At 51.4% G+C, this 17545-nt stretch overlaps 2 protein-coding genes across 15 annotated transcripts in view; one reads left to right on the forward strand and one right to left on the reverse strand.

Annotated features, from left to right (window-relative positions):
- Positions 1–12084, forward strand: part of ANKS3 (ankyrin repeat and sterile alpha motif domain containing 3) — a 32499-nt gene extending 20415 nt beyond the window's left edge. Inside the window, exons 8-17 of one of the 8 annotated variants that reach the window (XM_024553324.4) lie at positions 1066–1203; positions 1765–1874; positions 3242–3418; positions 8800–8924; positions 9506–9647; positions 10071–10243; positions 10624–10709; positions 11177–11260; positions 11472–11562; positions 11637–12082. In XM_024553324.4, the coding sequence (XP_024409092.2) occupies positions 1066–1203; positions 1765–1874; positions 3242–3418; positions 8800–8924; positions 9506–9647; positions 10071–10243; positions 10624–10709; positions 11177–11260; positions 11472–11551 (1115 nt within the window). In that variant the 3' untranslated portion in view covers positions 11552–11562; positions 11637–12082. Of the gene's footprint in view, positions 1–1065; positions 1204–1764; positions 1875–3241; positions 3419–8799; positions 8925–9505; positions 9648–10070; positions 10244–10623; positions 10710–11176; positions 11367–11471; positions 11563–11636 lie in introns of those variants that run through there. The other 7 variants (XM_071220451.1, XR_011650822.1, XM_045189838.3 and 4 more) reach the window with 7 other exon arrangements.
- NUDT16L1 (nudix hydrolase 16 like 1) lies at positions 6983–17432 on the reverse strand. 7 transcript variants are annotated; one of them, XM_045189849.3, is made up of 4 exons: positions 14836–15108; positions 14437–14760; positions 13577–13799; positions 6983–11983 (listed from the first exon to the last, which is right to left on the reverse strand). In XM_045189849.3, the coding sequence occupies exons 1-3, from the start codon at positions 14983–14985 to the stop codon at positions 13578–13580; spliced, it is 696 nt and encodes a 231-aa protein (XP_045045784.2). In that variant the 5' UTR covers positions 14986–15108; the 3' UTR covers positions 6983–11983; position 13577. The 7 variants fall into 7 exon arrangements, with proteins under 7 accessions (XP_045045784.2, XP_045045783.2, XP_045045785.2 ...); XM_045189848.3 differs by lacking the exon at positions 6983–11983 and adding an exon at positions 12285–12566; XM_045189850.2 differs by lacking the exon at positions 6983–11983 and having other exon boundaries at positions 12285–13799; positions 15053–17432.
- Between the last annotated feature and the right edge of the window lie 113 nt (positions 17433–17545).

The raw sequence follows: 17545 nt of genomic DNA on the forward strand, positions 1-17545 counted from the left end.
TTGTTTTCTTGCAGGCAGATACTTTCAAAGGTTGTGTAATTTGGTATTATTATAGTTAATTTTTAGCCCAGGGCCTCCAACCTTCCTGCTCAGCCAGATCTCCTTTCACATGGAGTTGACTGACCTGAAGAGGAAACCCTCAAATGCCTGTGTTGAAAAGTCACAGGGACCGTAAAGGCTGGTGTGTGAGATTAGACACTTCCAGCTAAAAGGGACACCTAGTAGTACAGTTTTTCTTGAGATCAGTTTATCAAAAACACAGCTTACCATTTTCTACTTTTTTTTGAAGATATTTATTTATTTATTTTTAGAGGGGAAGGGAGGGAGAAAGAGAGAGAAACATCAATGTATGGTTGCCTCTTGTGCGCCCCCGACTGGGGACCCAGCCCACAACCTAGGCATGTGCCCAGACTGGGAACTGAACCAGCAACCCTTTGGTTTGCAGGCCAGCACTCAATCCACTGAGTCACACCAGCCAGGGCTACTCTTTGCATTTGGGAAAGAGAGCGTGGTGTGGGAGAGGGCACCAGGCTTGACCAGTGCTTTGACTCCACCGTGCACTTGTGTGGGACACAAGATTGGTCTCTTCACCCCTCAGAGGCTGTCTCCTCACCTGCAAACTACACATAACAGTATGTCCAGGTTACTGTGGTGCGTGGATGAGGTAATGGCCAGGAAGATACAGACTTCCTTCTAGCCTGCCGAAATCCTGGGTCTTTCTTCACACCAAGGTTCCTCTGAGGAGGTGGTCACATTTGGAAGGAGGAATTTGTCTTCCCTTTTTTAAAACAAATATTTATTTATTCCCAAAGAGAGGGAAAGAGGGGAAGGGAGGGAGAAAGAGAGGAAGAGAAACATTGATGTGAGAGAAAAACATCAATAGGTTGCTTCTCCCACACACCTGATCAGGGCCACCTGCCCACAACCCAGGCATGTGCCCCTACCAGGGGTCGAACCATTGACCTTTTGCTTCGTGGGACGATGCGTAACCAACTGAGCTGTACAGATCAGGGCTTGTCTTCCCTTTGTATTCTTGTGGGTTTATGTGCCCCATTCTGTTCACAGAGCAGGTGCCTCCACAGGGCTATGTCACCTTCAACAGCAGTGATGAGAACCTCCTGGTAGGGGAGGGTCTCTGCTACAGGGATGTCACCTCCCCCATCAACGATCGGGATGTGGAGAGCAGCAGCAGCAGCAGCCGGGGTACGTGTGCCACTCCCACCCCACTCCACCCTACACCACTGGGCTAGAGGCTTTGTCAGGTTTAGCATTCCTATGCGCCTGCCCCCACCCATCCTCCTGGGGCTTGGGTGCTGTGATGAGTCTGTCCAGTAGAGAACAGGAGAGTGAAAGACACAGAAGACACTGGCTCTTTTGAGGAGAGTCAAAGAATCTGGCATGGACACAGGAGGGAAGAAGCTTCCAGCCAGTATCTCCATGCAGGGTCTGGGGGAGGTTTACCTTCTTGATTGGTGAGTCCTCAGGGAAATAAATGTCTTTGTTAGAGTACATGTATCATTCATTCAGCAGCTGTTTACTGAGTGCCCTGTTGTGCCAAGCATTGTTCTAAATGCTTGGATTTACCAGTGAACGGAACAGACAAAAACCCCTGCCCATTTGTGTAGAGGGCAGGGTGCAGGCCGGGCAGTCAGCATGAAACAGGACACAGTAAACTGTCTTAAGGAGTTAATGAAACGGCTCAGGCTCTGGGGAGGCACTGTGAAGAGACCTGTAGTCAGCTGTCCTTGTCTTCACCATTGTCAGAAGAGCAGACCTTTTGTGCCCACCTCGGAGCTGTGCGGAGCAGCAGTAGCAGCGAGGGCCTGGCCAGAGCCCCAGGGGTCAGCAGTGAGGCCTCTTTGGAGAGCAATGAGGTAAGGCTTCTCCTTCTTTCTTATCCCTCATCCCCCCCGCATTTCTTGGTGTCATGGGGGATGTTAACAGTTCATTTGAGATGGGCAAGTCTCGTAACAAGGACATGCATGTCTGTGCTGGCTAGGACCACCCTCCGGATCCAGGGCCACCCTCCAGAGAACCACATGGGTTTAGGTGACCTCAGTGGTAGCCTCTACGTGTCAGGTGGGGGCAGTTTCAAACCTTACCCACTCTGTAAGGAAGTCGGCACAGACTGAGAGTGGAAGCTGAGTGGCACAGATGGAGGGCAGAGAGCAGTTTGGATGCAGCCATGCCAGCTGCGAGACCTTTGGTGTTGGTTCATTTTTGTCCTCACACAAGGACTTTTTCAATTTCTTGTTTCGGAGGGGGGGGGGGAGAGAGAGAGAGAGAGAGAGACTGATTGGTTTCCTCCCATTCTCGCCCCTGACCAGTGATCAAATCTGCAACCCAGACTTGTGCCTTGACCAGGGATTAAACCTGCAACCTTTCAGTTTTCAGGACGGTGCTCCAACCAACTGAGCCACACTGGCCAGGGCTGTGTTACTTTATTTTTTGAGCAGTTCTGTTGTGGATGTTTGTTTTTCGGTTTTATTTTTTTGTAAGGGATTTGTCCAAGGTTTCACAACTAATTAGTAACAGAGCTGGGATATAAAACCAGTTCTGGCTGACCCCAAAGCTCATGTACTCTTCCTCTACGTGTTATTATTCCCACCCCCCACCCATGTCCCCTTTGGTAACCATCAGCTTGTTCTCTGTATCTGTAGGTTTGTTTCTGTTTTGTTTTTTGGAATTCATATGTAAGTGAAATCACATGGTATGCCTTTCTCTGATTTATTTCACTTGGAGTAATACCCTCTAGGTCCATCCATGTTGTTGCATCTAGCGAGATTTCAATCTTTTTTATTGCTGAATAAGAATAATATTTCATTGTATATATGCACCATGTCCTCTTTATCCATTTATCTGTTGAACACCTAGGTTGCTTCCATATACCGGCTATTTACTAGTAATGCTGCAGTGACAATGGGTGCATATATCTTTTCAAATTAGTTTTTGTTTTCAAATAATACTCAGAATGTGTAATTGTTAGATCATATGGCAGTGCTATTTTTCATTTTTTTAGGCATCTCCATACTGTTTTCCATGGTGGCTGCACCAGTTTACAGTGTCCGCAACAGGACACAAGGGTTCCCTTTTCTCCACACCCTCACACACACTTGCTGTTAGTTTATTGATGATAGCCATTCTGACAGGTGTGACATGATACCTCACTGTGGTTTTAATTTGCATTTCCCTGATGATTAGTCTTTCCGTGTTAACTTTAAACACACACCTCTTGCCGTAGGATTCAGATAACGCACATAAAAGCTCGGTTCGCAAACAAACGAAAAGTTATATGAAGACCAAGAATCGCCACAGCAACAGTGACAACCAGTGGCCTCCTAGCACAGGGACTTCCGGGGCAGCCCGTTCGCCAGGACCTATCCCTCAGGCTGAGAGCTTTCCCTACTCAGGACCCCAGGTAAGACCATTTGTGAAACTTGTGGTTACACTGTTAGAAAGATTGTGCTGCTTGTGATTTGTGTACTTTACTGTGTACTTACGATGTGGGCTAGGCACTGTTGACTAAAGAGAGTGGTGGTGGCTTTTCCCTAAATGATCTGTAAAGCTTTTTGGGCTGAGAGATTCCTAAGGTTGGAGATGTCAGTTGCAGGGTTTGTGTCTGTCCCTTCCTACAGGAGGGCTCCGTCTCTGCCTTTGGTTGTTACCATACTCATTTCATACTTGCCTCAGCCTCCCTGAGCCTGGGGAGGAAAAAAACAGGACCGATCTCATAGAACTGCTTTCAGGAGTCAGTGACAAGACATAGGTGAAGCAGAGACAAAGTGGCACATAGTTTCACTTCATGAAATTGCCGCTGCTGGCCCTAGGCTGGTAGCTCAGTTGGTTAGAGCATCATGGCAGTACACCACGGTTGCAGGTTTGATCCCCGGTCAGGGCACATCCCAGAATCAGCCAATGAATGCATAAATAAGTAGAGCAAAAATGGATGTTTCTCTCTCTCTGCAATCAATCAGTAAATAGTATTTTTTTAAAAAAGAAAAAAAACTGCTGTTTCTGCCTTCCTCATTAAGGGTCACTCTGACTAAGCAGTTTCTTAGGGATTACAGGTATGGTGTAGCAGCTCAGCTATCTCATGTGCATTTATTGAGTTCTCTTGCTCTTTTTGGGCATATATGGTACAAAGATGAAAGACAGAGAGGTACATACTTGCCATTTATTTGTTCAAGTCACAGCTCTGCTGTTCACTAGAGGCCTATGATTTTGCTGACTTCTTGCAGTCCCCTCTCCCCACCCCCACCCCCCCCACCCCATCCCTGGGAGCTATCTTCAGGGCCTGTACTCCCAGGTTCCACAAACAGCTGCACCTCTTGAGCGCTTAAATGCTAGGGTAGCTGTGACAGTCACTGGTCAGGGGAGAGCAGAGCTGGAGTGCTTTCAAAGTTTCAGTCTCAAAGAAGTCGCATTACTGGACCTGTCTGATGGTTCCCTGGAAGACATGCTTATATGGCTGTATTTGACTTGACTCAGAGCTTGTGTGCTCAACACCAAAAGCCTTCTCCTTGAAGGAAATGTGTCAAAAATAATCACAGGGAAATGTTTTAACTTTGCAGCTATCTTCAGATGTTGGATAACATTTGAAGTATAAAGATTAACCGTGAAGCTTAAAAGGAAAAACTGGGGAAGGAAATGTCCACAGGAGCTTTGAGAAGCTCTGACTCATTCCTGGGAGACTAAGAGGCCACATACATGCTCAAGGCTGTGTGTGTGGTCAGGAGAGACCTGAGAACACCTCTGATGATCTTGAGGCTTTGAGCAAGCAGGAAGCAAAGGTTAAGACAGAGTTGTCGTTTGGCTGGCTAAGTGTTGAAGATGTGCCCAACAAGCATACAAAGTTATTTGGCAAGACTGGGAAATGGGTTCCAGTGTTTAAACAAATCTCTGTCCGACCACTAAGCTAACTTAGTAAAGACTTCAGTGGCCACAGACCAGAAAGAATACAGACAAGAGCCCCTGCAGAGAGAGGGGAGTTGGATCTCCAGAGTTGCCACATTAAAATATCCAGTTTTCAACAAAAAAAATGGTAGGCAGAGAACAAGAAAATGTGGCTCATAGAAAAGGCAATAGTAGAAGCTATCCTTGAGGAAGCCTAGACAATGGGCTTATTAGACAAAGACTTTTTTTTCAATTTTTAAAATTTATTTATTGACTGTATTGGGTGACATTGGTTAATAAAGTTATAGAGGTTTCAGGTGTACAGTTTTATAATACATCACCTGTGTATTGTATTGTGTGTTTATCACCCCGTCATAGAAAATGACTTTAAACAAGCTTTTAAAAATATGTTCCAAGAGCTAAAGGAAACCACATCTAAATAGAGAACAACAAGAAAGCAATAGAAATAAAATGAACCAAATAGAAATTCTGGAGTTGAAAAGTTTACATAAAAACTGAAATGCAAATTTCACTAGAGGGGCTCAAGAGCACATTTGAGTATGCAGAAGGATCAGAAAACCTGACAGATCGATTGAGATTATCCAATTTGAGAATCAGAAATAAGATTGAAATGAAGAAACAGAAACCTGTGCAGCACCATCGAGCATGCCAACATGAACACATGGTGCTCCAGAAGAAGAGGGAGTGGAAAGCAGAAAAAATGTCTTTTTTAAAAAATTATATTTTATTGATTATGCTATTATGGTTGTCATGATTTTTTTCCCTTTGCCCCTCCACTCAGCACTCAATCCCCCCAACCCCCCAGGCTAATCCCCACACCATGGTTCATGTCCATGGGTCATGCGTATAAATTCTTGGCTACTCCATTTCCTGTACTGCACTTCACTTCCCCATGGCTGCTCTGTAACTACCTATTTGTACTTAATCCCCTCACCTCTTCACCCATTCCCCCACTCCCCTTCCCATCTGGCAACCATCAAAACACTCTCCGTATCCATGATTCTGTCTCTGTTCTTGTTTGCTTAGTTTGTTTTTTAGGTTAAATTGTTGATAGATATGTGTTTTTGTCATCTTTATGTATTTTTGTTCACAGTTTTGATCATCTTCTTTTTCTTAAATAATTCCCGATAACATTTCATGTAGCCATGGCTGGTGTGGCTCAGTGGATTGAGCACGGGCCTGTGAACTAAACAGTCACTATGTTGATTTCCATTCAGGGCACATGCATGGATTGCAGGCCAGGTCCCCAGTAGGGGGTGCTCAAGAGGCAACCACACATTGATGTTTTTCTCCCTCTCTCCCTACCTTGTCCTCTCTCTAAAACTAAATAAAAATCTCTAAAAATTTTTTTCATATAAAAATGGTTTGGTGATGATGAACTTTAGTTTTTTCTTGTGTGGGAAGCTCCTTATCTGTCCTTTGATTCTAAATGATAGCTTTGCTGGGTAGAGCACTCTTTGCTGTAGGTCCCTGCTTTTCATGACTTTGAATGTTTCTTGCCAATCTCTTCTGGCCTGCACAGTTTCTTTGGAGAAATCAACTGACAGTCTTATGGGAACTCCCCTTTAGGTAACTTTTTTCTCTTGCTGCTTTCAGGATTTGCTTTTTGTCTTTAACCTTTGGCATTTTAATTATAATGCATCTTGGAGTGGGCGTCTTTGGATTCATCTTGCTTGAGCCTCTCTGTGCTTCTTGGACTTGTATGTCTATTTCCTTCACCAAATCAGGGAAGTTTTCATTCATTATGTCTTCAGACAGGTTTCCAAATTCTTTCTCTCTCTCTTTTCCTTCTGGCACTTCTATGATGTGAATGTTGAAACACTGTACACAAGAAAACTACTTCCCACACAACAAAAAACTAAAGTTCATCATCATCAAACCATTTTTATATGAAAAAAAATTTTAAAGATTTTATTTAGTTTTAGAGAGAGGAAAAGGTAGGGAGAGAGGGAGAAAAACATCAATGTGTGGTTGTTCCTTGAAGTTGTCCCAGAGGCTCCTTACACTATCCTCATTTTTTTGGATTCTTGTCTTTTTCTTGCTGTTCTGATTGCTTGTTGTTTGCTTCCTTATGTCCCAAATCTCTGATTTGATTCTCAGCTTCATCCACTCTACTGTTGTTTCCCTATAAGTTGTTCTTTATTTCAATTAGTGTATCCTTCGCTTCTGACTGGATCTTTTTTATGCTGTTGAGGTCTTCACTAAGTTCCTTGAGCATCCTTATAACCAGTGTTTTGAACTCTGCATCTGATACATTGCTTATCTCCATTTCATTTAGCTCTTTTTCTAGTTTTGATGTGTTCTTTCATTTGGGCCATATTTCTTTGTCTCCTCATTTTGACAGCCTCCCTGTGTTTGTTTCTATGTATTAGGTAGATCTGCTTTGACTCCCTGTCTTGGTAGTGTGGCCTAAGGTAGTAGGTGTCCTGTAGAGTCCAGTGGCACAGCCTCCCCTATCACCCAAGCTGGGTACTCGAGGTGTGCCCTTCATGTGGGCTGAGTACACCCTTCTCTTATAGTTCAGCCTTGGTTGCTGTTGGCAGATCATGGGAAGGATTTACCCAGGCCAGTCAGCTGCCAAGATTGGCTGTGACCACTGACCACCAACCTCCACCCTCTGTGGAGGATCAGCTGTGCAGGGGCAGGGTGGTGGTGCTCCAATGTGGTCTGTATCTGTCCACTGAGGGTGCTGGCCCTGGGCTTTCCCAGGTGGTGCAGGTCAAGGTCAGCCCCCCACCTGTTGTTGTTTTTTTTTTTTTTTTTGCCTGGGACACAGTGCCTGAGCTATAAAGCAATCTGAGATGTCTGCTACTTGTGCTAGGCTTGGAGAATCCCAGAAGCCAAGCTGTGAATCTAGGCTGGTTGTTGCTAGTTCCGGGCCTGGGGCTCACTGTGGCCAGCTGTTGCTTATTTGAGAGGATTTAGGAAGTTGTGCAGGACAAGCCAAGACCAAGCATTCATATATGGAAAACAAGCTTGGGTGGGCCCATAAATTGGGTGGGGCAGAGTTTCTGGGGATCTCCCAGGCAGGTCAAACTGTTAGCCAGGTTGGTAGACTTTCAGATACGAGTCTAACTTACCAGCTCTCTCTGTTGCGGTCGTGCTTAGAAAAGGGACAATGGCCTCTGCTCACCTTGATGCCAGACACTCCAGTTTCTCCCTGTATGCCAGTGGTGCCTTTCAAGCTGCCACCCTGGTGTGGTGCACGAGCTCAAAGGGAGTGAGTCTGACTAGGCGAGTCCATGTGTGGGTTCTTTATGAGGAACTGCTTGGGGGTCCAGAAGTTTTTTCTACCAACTCAGTCCCTGCTGGTTTTTGCAGCCAGAAGTTATGGGGACTTATCTTCCTGGCTCTGGAATCCTGGGCTGGGTGGCCTGGTGCCGGGGCTGGGACTCCTCACTCCTGAGATATCCCTCCCGAATTTTTATCCACCAACCTGGGTGTGGGACCAGCCCATTCTTTGTCTTTACCCCTATTACCACTCTGGATGGATGTTGTTTCTTTAATTCTGTAGTTGTCAGACTTCCATTCACATGGATTTCTGATGGTTTTGAGTGATGGTTGTTCTATATTTTAGTTGTAATTTTGATGTGGTTGTGCGAAGAGGTGAGCCATGTCTGCCTATGCCGGTATACTTACCAGAAGTCCAGAAAAAATATCTTAAAAATAGCCAAACCTTCCCAAATTTAATAAAAAATCATGAATCTGCACATCCAAAAAGCTAAATGAGCTCTAAGTAGTTAAACTCAGATCCACACCTAGACATAACATAATCCAGCTGTCAAAAAAACAATGGGCTCCTTGTTGCTTCGTGTGCCTTTTTTTGTCCCCATGTCCTTGTGCCATGCCCATCCTCTGACCTGTTACGGCCTCTCTGCTCTCTAGGACCTTGCCACACTACTGGAACAGATCGGCTGTCTGAAGTACCTGCAGCTGTTTGAGGAACAGGATGTGGACCTTCGAATCTTCCTGACCCTCACTGAGAGCGACCTAAAGGAAATTGGCGTCACGTGAGTCCACAGGGGCCATCTGTGGCTTCATGCCCCTCGGTTCAGCCCAAATTCTGGGACCAGCTGATGTCGTAGCTTTCCAACTTTGGATAGAAGTGCCTTCTCTAACGGTCTAGCTTCTTCCTGTAGTCAGCTGTCCTCTCTCCGTTCCTACCCTGTTCCTGGCCTAGATGCAGATGGCCTGGGTCCTGTGGCTTCCAAAGCTGGCCCAGCTGACAGCGATGAGTTCAGGGCACCCGGATATTTACTGCCTGCTCACTTCTGAGAGCTTTCCGAGTTGGCAGATGGTCATCCATAGCCTAGAGCCGGCCAGCTGAGTTCCCTGTTTAGTGAAAGCAGCAGCCCAGCTAGGAAGGGGACCAGGTAGAGATTGGGTTGGGAGGGGTGGGGAGCAGCCTCCTGTGAGGTCACCACTTCTTACAACCCTTTGTTTCTGTTCTCTGCTGTAAGATTCCAGGGCCATTCTCCCTCTTCAACGCTCGGATCTTTCCTAGGGGAACTCTCTTGATGGAAGGATAGTCTGTGGAGCTTCCAGCACATGGCAAATGTTGATCTGAGTCCTTTTTCCATTCCTCCTGCAGACTGTTTGGACCCAAGAGGAAGATGACTTCTGCGATTGCCCGCTGGCACAGCAGTGCCCGCCCCCCCAGTGATGCCCTGGAGCTGGCCTATGCCGACAGGCTGGAAGCTGAGATGCAGGAGCTTGCCATCCAGCTGCACAAAGTAGGTGGGGAGAGCGGGGGAGGGGATGTGCAGAAATGGCAAGAGAGGTGTCTGGAGACACATACCTAGGTGAAGGCTGAAAGCATTACAGCTCCTACCCTGAAGGGGGGATGTGCAGGCAGACCCACAGGAAGAAGGCTCTGAAAGATATGGGACATTAGGCAGGAGGTCAGATGGACACAGGAGAGAAAAAATAGGGTGAGGGCAGAGAACAAGAGGGTGGTGTGGATACCAGAGGGCTCACAGGAAGGGATCCAAAGCAGGAAAGACTCCAAGGTAGGGACAGGCTGTCTCATTCCAGGAGAGAGGGACAGGCAGAGGCAGAGGATGGGGTGGATCTTTGTGTCTGGTGGCCTTGTGTCTCCTGCATCCTTGGCCTACTTGCCTGCCTGCCAGCCCCACCTCCCACCTCTCCCTCTCCAGCGCTGTGAGGAGGTGGAGGCCATGAAGGGCCAGGTGTCCCAGGAGCAGGAGCTGCGGGCTGTGGTGGAGAGCTGCCTCCTAGAGCAGGATGGCACCCGCAAGGACGTCTTTGCCCAGCTGCAGGAGACCTGGGCCCTGGCTCGGGACGCTGCTCTCATCCTAGACCAGCTGCGGTGAGTAGGCCCCTGAGCTGGCCCTGAGTTCCCTCCAGATTCTTCAACCAAGGACTTGCTTTCAGGGCTTCCTGAGGTCACTCTCTGCCGTCCCCCTTCCCCTATTTCATTCGGGTTGTTCCTGCGGGGTAGACCAGGCAGAAGAAGTAGGACCCTGAAAATCCGCATACTCTATGCAAGCTCTCTGCCCAGAGAGCTTGTCAGTGTGGGTAGGTGCCTAGGTTGCTTGCCAAGCCCAGGAAGGTGGGCTGCAGGGACAGGGCAGGGCTCTGCCTTTCACTCAGGGAGGTGGGGGTGTCTGTCATCCCCTGCCCTCCAGGGCCATGGAAAGCAGTTGCCAGGCCTCTCCCCTCACCAGCACTTGGTCTTGTGTCCTGCAGAGCCTGTCAGGCTGAGCTGTCAACCCGAGTGAGGCGAGACGATTTCCCTCTCGGGGCCACCCTGGGCCCAGCCCTCCCCACAGCTGGTAAGGAGAGCAGTGTCCTGGCCCAGGACTGGGCAGCCTCCTCAGGCTGGGTTTTACTACTTGTCTCAGCACTTACATTTACACTCCCAGACCCCTTATAAACATAGTCCCAGACTCCAGGGTGAGGGCATCCCTGCCCTCCCCAGCCCATTTCCTTCCTGTCCTTCCTGACAGTGGGAGGCTGTGGCCGACTGTTCTGTCCAAGACCTCAAGTGATTTCTCCAGCCTCCAGTTGGAGTCTGGGCTGGGCTGGCAGATCCCAGGGCACAGCCTTACGGGAGGGTTTCATTCCTGGGGCTGGGCCCTGACCAGCAGTTAGTGCTTTGGTCAGCAAGCAGAACACATTTTGATGTAACAAGGGGTCACACAGGCACCGACAGTTGTGTGGATCTCCTGGTCACAGCGGCTCAGCAGAGGCAGGGCTTGTGTGCACACAAACCACAGGCTCACCCAGCCCTGCCCCACAGATTCCAAAGACTGGCAGGCCTCCCTACAAGCCCTGAGCCTCCCTGAGCTGTCACAAGCGTTGGAGGATCGAGTCCACGAGATGGGTGAGTCTCTGGGAGGGCAGCCAATGACCCTCACCCCCACCCAGGGACCAGACACAGTAACAGGAAAAGCCTGGTCAGCTCAGACCCCTAGGGCAGCCCCGCTACAACCTACTGACCCTCCAGGTTATTATCCACTCCTAGTGCCCCCCCCTCACAGGGCACCCCTTTTTCTACTGCTGCCCAGACTTGCAGTCTCTGTTCCCATCCTCAGGGCGAGTGCTGTGCTCAGTGACCCAGGGCCTGGAGAAGCTGCAGGTGCTGAATGGGAAAGAGAACTGGCGGGAGCCTTAGCTTGAGGGACGGTGAGTGTCGACCAGCTTAGGATCCAATCTGGGATAGCAGGGTCCACTGAGAGATGAGCGAACACCCACTTCAGTCCTCTGTTTCCCTTCTCAGAATCTGACGTTGGGTGACTGATCCACCCTGAAGCTGTGTGCCCGGAAAACAGGAGGGCAGTGAGCAGGCAGTTGCAGCAGCCCAGGCCCCAGCCGAGGCCAGAGGACTGGCCCCCGGGAACAGCTAGCAGAGGCGGGACCGGGCTGTGGCCCATGCCAGACAGCAAGGCCCCCGTGGTGGCAAGATGAGGGCCTCGTCCAGAACGTGGTGGTAAGGCCCCGAGCAGACAGGACCGTGGGGAGAGAGCGTGTCCCCGTGCAGCACAGGCACACACTCAGGTTTGCCCTGATGGGTGATGACTGGGGCACCTGGGCAGCATGTCATTTGCTGGAAAATAAAATTTAAGATCAGCTGGTGAGGGGCTCAGTTCTGGTCACACTTCATACAGTACTAGCTGACAGCAAAACACAGGGAAAGTCGTGCCAAGCCCCCAGCCCCAGTGACCTGCTGGGGCCTAGGCCTCCTCTGCCAGGACAGAGAACACTGTGCTCTTAGTGGGGCTGACTTGGTGACCCCTCCTGCTCATCATCCCTGCAGCGAAGGCCACTATTGCTCAGACCTCTATGATTCAAAAGAAGCTACCTACAGAGCCAAGCATGCCCCCACGCCCCAGGAAATAAGAGAAGAGCAAGGTACAGGTGTTTTATTTACAGAGTGAAGTGCCTTTGCCCACAGTGTGGCTGCTTCATCAAGGCTCTAAGGTAGAACAGATATACCCGGGCTGGGCTGGGAGCACCATTTTCCTTAGCAGGCCGGGCAGGCACTGTGGAAATTGTCTGGTAGCTTTACTGAGTCTTGCCAGACATAGGCCCATGGGAGACCTCCAGTGATGACCTTCCTGCCTGTGGTGGCTCTGCTGTTGTCATTTTGCACACTCGGAGGGTATTTCCACACCATCCCCAGGAGCTGCCTGCAGACCATATTGGGAATGGAGAAAAGGGGGCTTTCAAAGCACAGTAAAGAACAGCAGGCTCAACCCAGGTGTAGCCAGAGCCACCAGGATCAGAAAAGGAGCCTCTATGGACAGTCTCAGCAGAGAAGCCCCAGACCAAGTTCATAGCCCAGAGAGGTCCATGGCTGAGAGTTCCGCACGTAGGCAGGGAGGTAGACAGCAACACCCTGTCCCCCACCCCGAGGTAGGAGGCCAGTGGCAGCTTGACTCTGATGGTGCCCAGTGTTCTTGGACCTGGCTTTGTCCTTAAGTCTCCAGGTAGTGGGGAAAGGAAGGACACATCGTCCTGCACCTGGCCTTGGGCCTGCAGTCAAGACCAAAGAACAGAACAGCAGAGGAGCCACTTTACTGCCCCTTCAACAACTCCATTTACAGCTGGGCCTACGATCCTGTCTTTGGGGACCAAGTCCCAGTGGGGTAAAGTGGTTTTGAAGCCTCACCCATAGTTCATACAACACAGAAAAGGAAATCTAACCACATAAAGCTAACAGTCAAAATTAACTACATCCTACCCAAGCTGGCTCTTTAGGCCCCTGGGCTGGCACAGAGGGCAGTACAAAGGAATGAGTCAGCTGAGAAAGGCATCCTCAGTGAGAACTGACTTCTCACTGCTCTGTTTGTGTGCACCTACCCACTTGGGAAATCGGGTGGTACCCGGGCCACCACCACCAGCCCGAGAGACTCTCGGAGAGGCAGGTTTAAGCCTCAAGGTGGGTGAGAATGTCCTGAGCCTAGACAACCAGACCCAGCACCCCCAGGCCACCCACTGACCAACCTGAGGTCACAGCTGGCCCTGTCACTGCTCGAGACAGTGGAGACCATGAGATGCCCACTTGCCCCATGCAGTCAACAAGGGTAACACGCACAGAAACACACTAGAAGACACACTCCTGCAGGATTTCAGGGCCCAGTTTCAGCCCATGGGCATAGAGCCAGGGAAGGGTGAAGACACACGGTACAGGAACAACCTCAGGAAGAAGATGGGAGCAGCTTCTCCAGGGCTTTCTTCTGCTTCTCAGTGGCTGCAGCGACAGCCTCAGCCAGCTTCTCCTCGGGCATCATATTGAGCACCTTGAGGGCGAAGAGGAGCTGGTACTTAGCTGTGCCGATGAAGGCATTGCTCAGGAAGTTAGGAAAGCCACCGACTCGGTCCTTCTGGGTATACAGTGGGACTCGCACAAGCCCCAGAACCTGTAGAAAAAGGAGACTAGGGTTGGGGCCAGGCCCCCACACCAATAGTACAGCCCTGGTAGCAGGGACCTGTGTGAGCAGGTAGGCCAGGGGAAGGGAAGCCAGGGTGCCAAAGACAATGGAAGACCACGGCAGAGTCTGCTGAAGCAGAAGCCCGCCAGTTTCTTTGGAGCAGTGCAGCCCTCTCCTCTGGAAGCAAGTTTCAAGGCCACCTCGTGCATTTCCTACTCTACATCCTCTAGTTGCAGCCCCAAGTTTGCTGGCAGGAAGCCCCCCATTCCAACGGATGAATCCCAAACACACCAGTTATCTCACCCAGCCCTTCCAGACCGTAACACCCACAAATCACATGTCTTCAACTGCACCGAGAGAACTCAACCTCCTCCATTCCCAGCCCTGCAAGTGTCCTTCAGCTCTTGAATTTCTCACCACCCAGAGCAGGTCCCACTCCATCCTATGCCCCCAATCAGTCGCATTCCCCACTCCCAGGATTGGCAATGGCAGGCAGCAAAGCGGATGGAACACAGCCCAGAGGGAGCCCCAGCCTTCCACTCTCGGGTCCCTCTTCCCAACCCCGATGCCGGAGACAGTGACACCCACCCGACCTGGCCAGGAGACCCTCAAGGGGGCGCGTTACCCATCGTCGCGGGGCCACAGCCAAACCCCAGGGTGGGGGACGGGGCCCGGGCGGCGGCCCCACCTCCAGGCCGTGGTCGCGGGAGTGCACCGCGCTAATCTCCACAGCGTGCAGCTGCTCCAGTGTTAGCTGCCGCGCATACAGGTGTGCCACGACGCGGTGAGGCCCCTCCGTGAGGTGTGAGCTCAGGTAGTCGGCCTCGGTGAGGCGCAGGCAGCCCAGGCCCAGGCCCAGCACCCGGTTCAGTCCGTCCTCCAGTGACCAGAAGCGCCGGTCCACGAAGCCCCCAGGGAAGCCCAGCAGCCCATCGAAGCGCATCTGCATCTGCAAGGGAGCGCCGGGTCACGGGCGCGGGTACGAGCAGCGCCCTGGCCACCGTCCGCCCGCCCGCGTCCTCACCAGCACCGAGAAGCGCATGGGGATGCGGCCAAAAAGCTGCCCAGGGTTGGCCGCGTACAGCATCGCATGGCAAGAGTGGCTCCAGCCCGGCCCCAGGCGCATCGCCTCCACCCGGCTAATCTGCTTCAGCTCCGGCACCGTGGCCGACATCTTGGCACTGCCCACGGTTCCACAGTACCTCCCCTTAAGTGGAGGCGCTGGCCCGCCCCCGCCTCACCTGACCAATCCACGGGCAGCCTCGCTCCGTCCGCCAATCGCTAACGCGCATCGGGAGAGCCCACCGAGACACGTTAAGAGGAGCAAAGGGCGTGCTCTCCAGCCCGTACTGAATAGCAGCAAACTCCGAGCCGCCTGTGGCACTCAAAAACCACAACGCCCAGGATGCAACGCGCCCACCTCTCCCGTTTGGCAGAGCCGAGCTCTACCTCAGGGCAAAAGGATTTATGGCTTAGGGCCTGTTGCCGCGGAGCCTGCAGGGCGGAGAGGGTGGGAGACTTGGGGTTCAGACTGCCAGTCCAAATGAGGGCAACAGGATCCCCCCAAATCATATTGCCTTTGGCGGGACCGAGTCTCCTGCCTTCCCCCAGCACCTCCTTGGGCACGTGGGCGCCCCTGCCTCCCCCAGGAGGGCTCAGCTGAGCCCTGCCATGGGAGGGCACAACCTGCTAAGCACTCCAATCTTGATCGCTGCTGGTCTGCCTGACTCGGTAACAGCACGAAAAAAGGACCTGGTGAAGCTCCAACTGCCCCACAATCCGGGTCCACGCTCAGTCCTGGACCGGGTAGATAGTGAGAAGCCCTGGGGCTCCCTACACCCAGTCGGCTAGGACAAGTCCTGGGCTGGCAGCTTCTGTGCCCAGAGCCGCAAGTATCCTCCACACCAGGCACCATATGCCAGGTACTGTTGGAGAAAATGGGGTCTCCCCAATTTCTCAAAGAGGACCCTGGGCTCATAGGGGCAGGACTTGCCTAAGGGCACTCCGCAGTTGGTGACAGAGCCAGGATCCCAGATCTCACCTTATCTCTTACCCAGTGTACACGAAAGAAAATCTCCTGCCTTCTGCCGCAGGTACTTACCCCATGTTTGTGCAGAAAGAAATCGAGAAATATATCACTGGGGTTCCTGAGTCCTGGTGCTGCTCACTCCCACCAGCTGGCCCAAGCTCCTTTTGCCTACCCATGACAGGCATGGATAGGCTAGTGAAGACACTCAGGATTGGTGCCACCGGCACAGCCTTGGGAGAGCCATGCAATGAGGTCAAGGTCTGTGGCACAGGGAAGGCTGCCCTGAGCAGAGGTGAGTGAGGGGAGAGTGGGCAGAGGGCAGACAAGGGTTGGTGGGATCCACCAGAAACTCACATTTGGTCCATTGTGTGCTGACAGGAGTTTTGGGTTAATAAGGACCCAAAGAGAGAGGCTTTCTTCCCCACTGTGGCCCTCTGCCAGTCAGGGCTCAGAGGGGTAGCCACAGCTGACAAGAGGTGGCCAGGTCCCAAGGCAAGTAACTGTGTTTGAAGGCAAAAGGTCAGTTGAGTGGAAGGGCTCATCCAGAGAGGGCCCTATGTCCAGGCTGCAGGGCATGACCTGAGCCCAGGGCCAGTATGGGGCAGGGGCAGAGAAGAATGGCACCGTGTGCCCAACCCCTCCCTGACACCAGACATTGAAGAGGTGAGTTCATCTGGGGGAATGAAGGAGAGACCCAGTGTAGCTGAGCACCTTTCTACCCATACTGGGACCATGCCAGACCCAGCGGCAACCAAAGGGGGCAGTGCTTCCTTGGGGCAGGGACTGGCCAGCCAAGAACACTGGTTCCACTCCTGAATGTCTGAGTTAAAGAAGGGGCCTGTGGAGGCAACTTGGAACTGTTTGCAAAGGAGCCGGGGGCCCCGCTTGCCAGGGGTGGTACGAACAGTGCTCCCTGTGCATTTGAGGGCACCAGCTTTTCCCTACTGGGAAACCACTCCCTAGGCAGGGAAACTTGAGCCAAGCAGCACTCCGGCATCATGGCAGCCAAACCTGCCCCTCTAATCCATTCTCCACGTGACATCTGGGGTGAATCACACTCCCTTTCTTAAAAACCTCCATTCTTAGAAAACTCTGCCCCCTATAAGGTCTTGCAGTGTCTGCACCACATCCCTCAATTCCAACACTCTGGGCCACCCTTGTTTCTTTCCACTCAGTGGACACTCTAGGTTCACTCCTGCCTCCATGCCTTTGCACTTGCTGTGCCAGCTGCCTGGGGTGCTTTGCCAGACCATGGGTTAAGTCCCCCACATGACTCCATCTTATCCTGCTGACTCTGGGAAGATGAGAATTTACTTGTGCAGAGTCTCACTGACTAGAACACAAGCTCCCATGCGCCTGGACCTTGCCCATCTTGCCTTTTGCTGACACACAGTAGGTGCTCAGGCAACATCTGTGGGATGAAATCAGCGACTCAGATGGGGACTGCAGCAGCCCCTCAAAACCCTGGAGGCCCCGGGTTCCTTCTCCATCAGCTCAGAAGACTGAGCCAAATCCCTAAGGACCATTCGATCCAACCCAAGAATCAGCACAATGGCCACAAGAGTAACCAGCAGCATCACACACGGTGTCCCTCACTCCCCTCACTCCCTCCTGGAGTCGGACCTCATTGATGTAGAAGTACTGCCTCCTGTCCAAGAAACAGCCGAGGCCCTGTAGTGCTATGCACAGGAAAAGGAGTGGACAA

Source organism: Desmodus rotundus, unplaced genomic scaffold, assembly GCF_022682495.2.
Source record: "Desmodus rotundus isolate HL8 unplaced genomic scaffold, HLdesRot8A.1 manual_scaffold_156, whole genome shotgun sequence".
Taxonomy (NCBI): domain Eukaryota; kingdom Metazoa; phylum Chordata; class Mammalia; order Chiroptera; family Phyllostomidae; genus Desmodus; species Desmodus rotundus.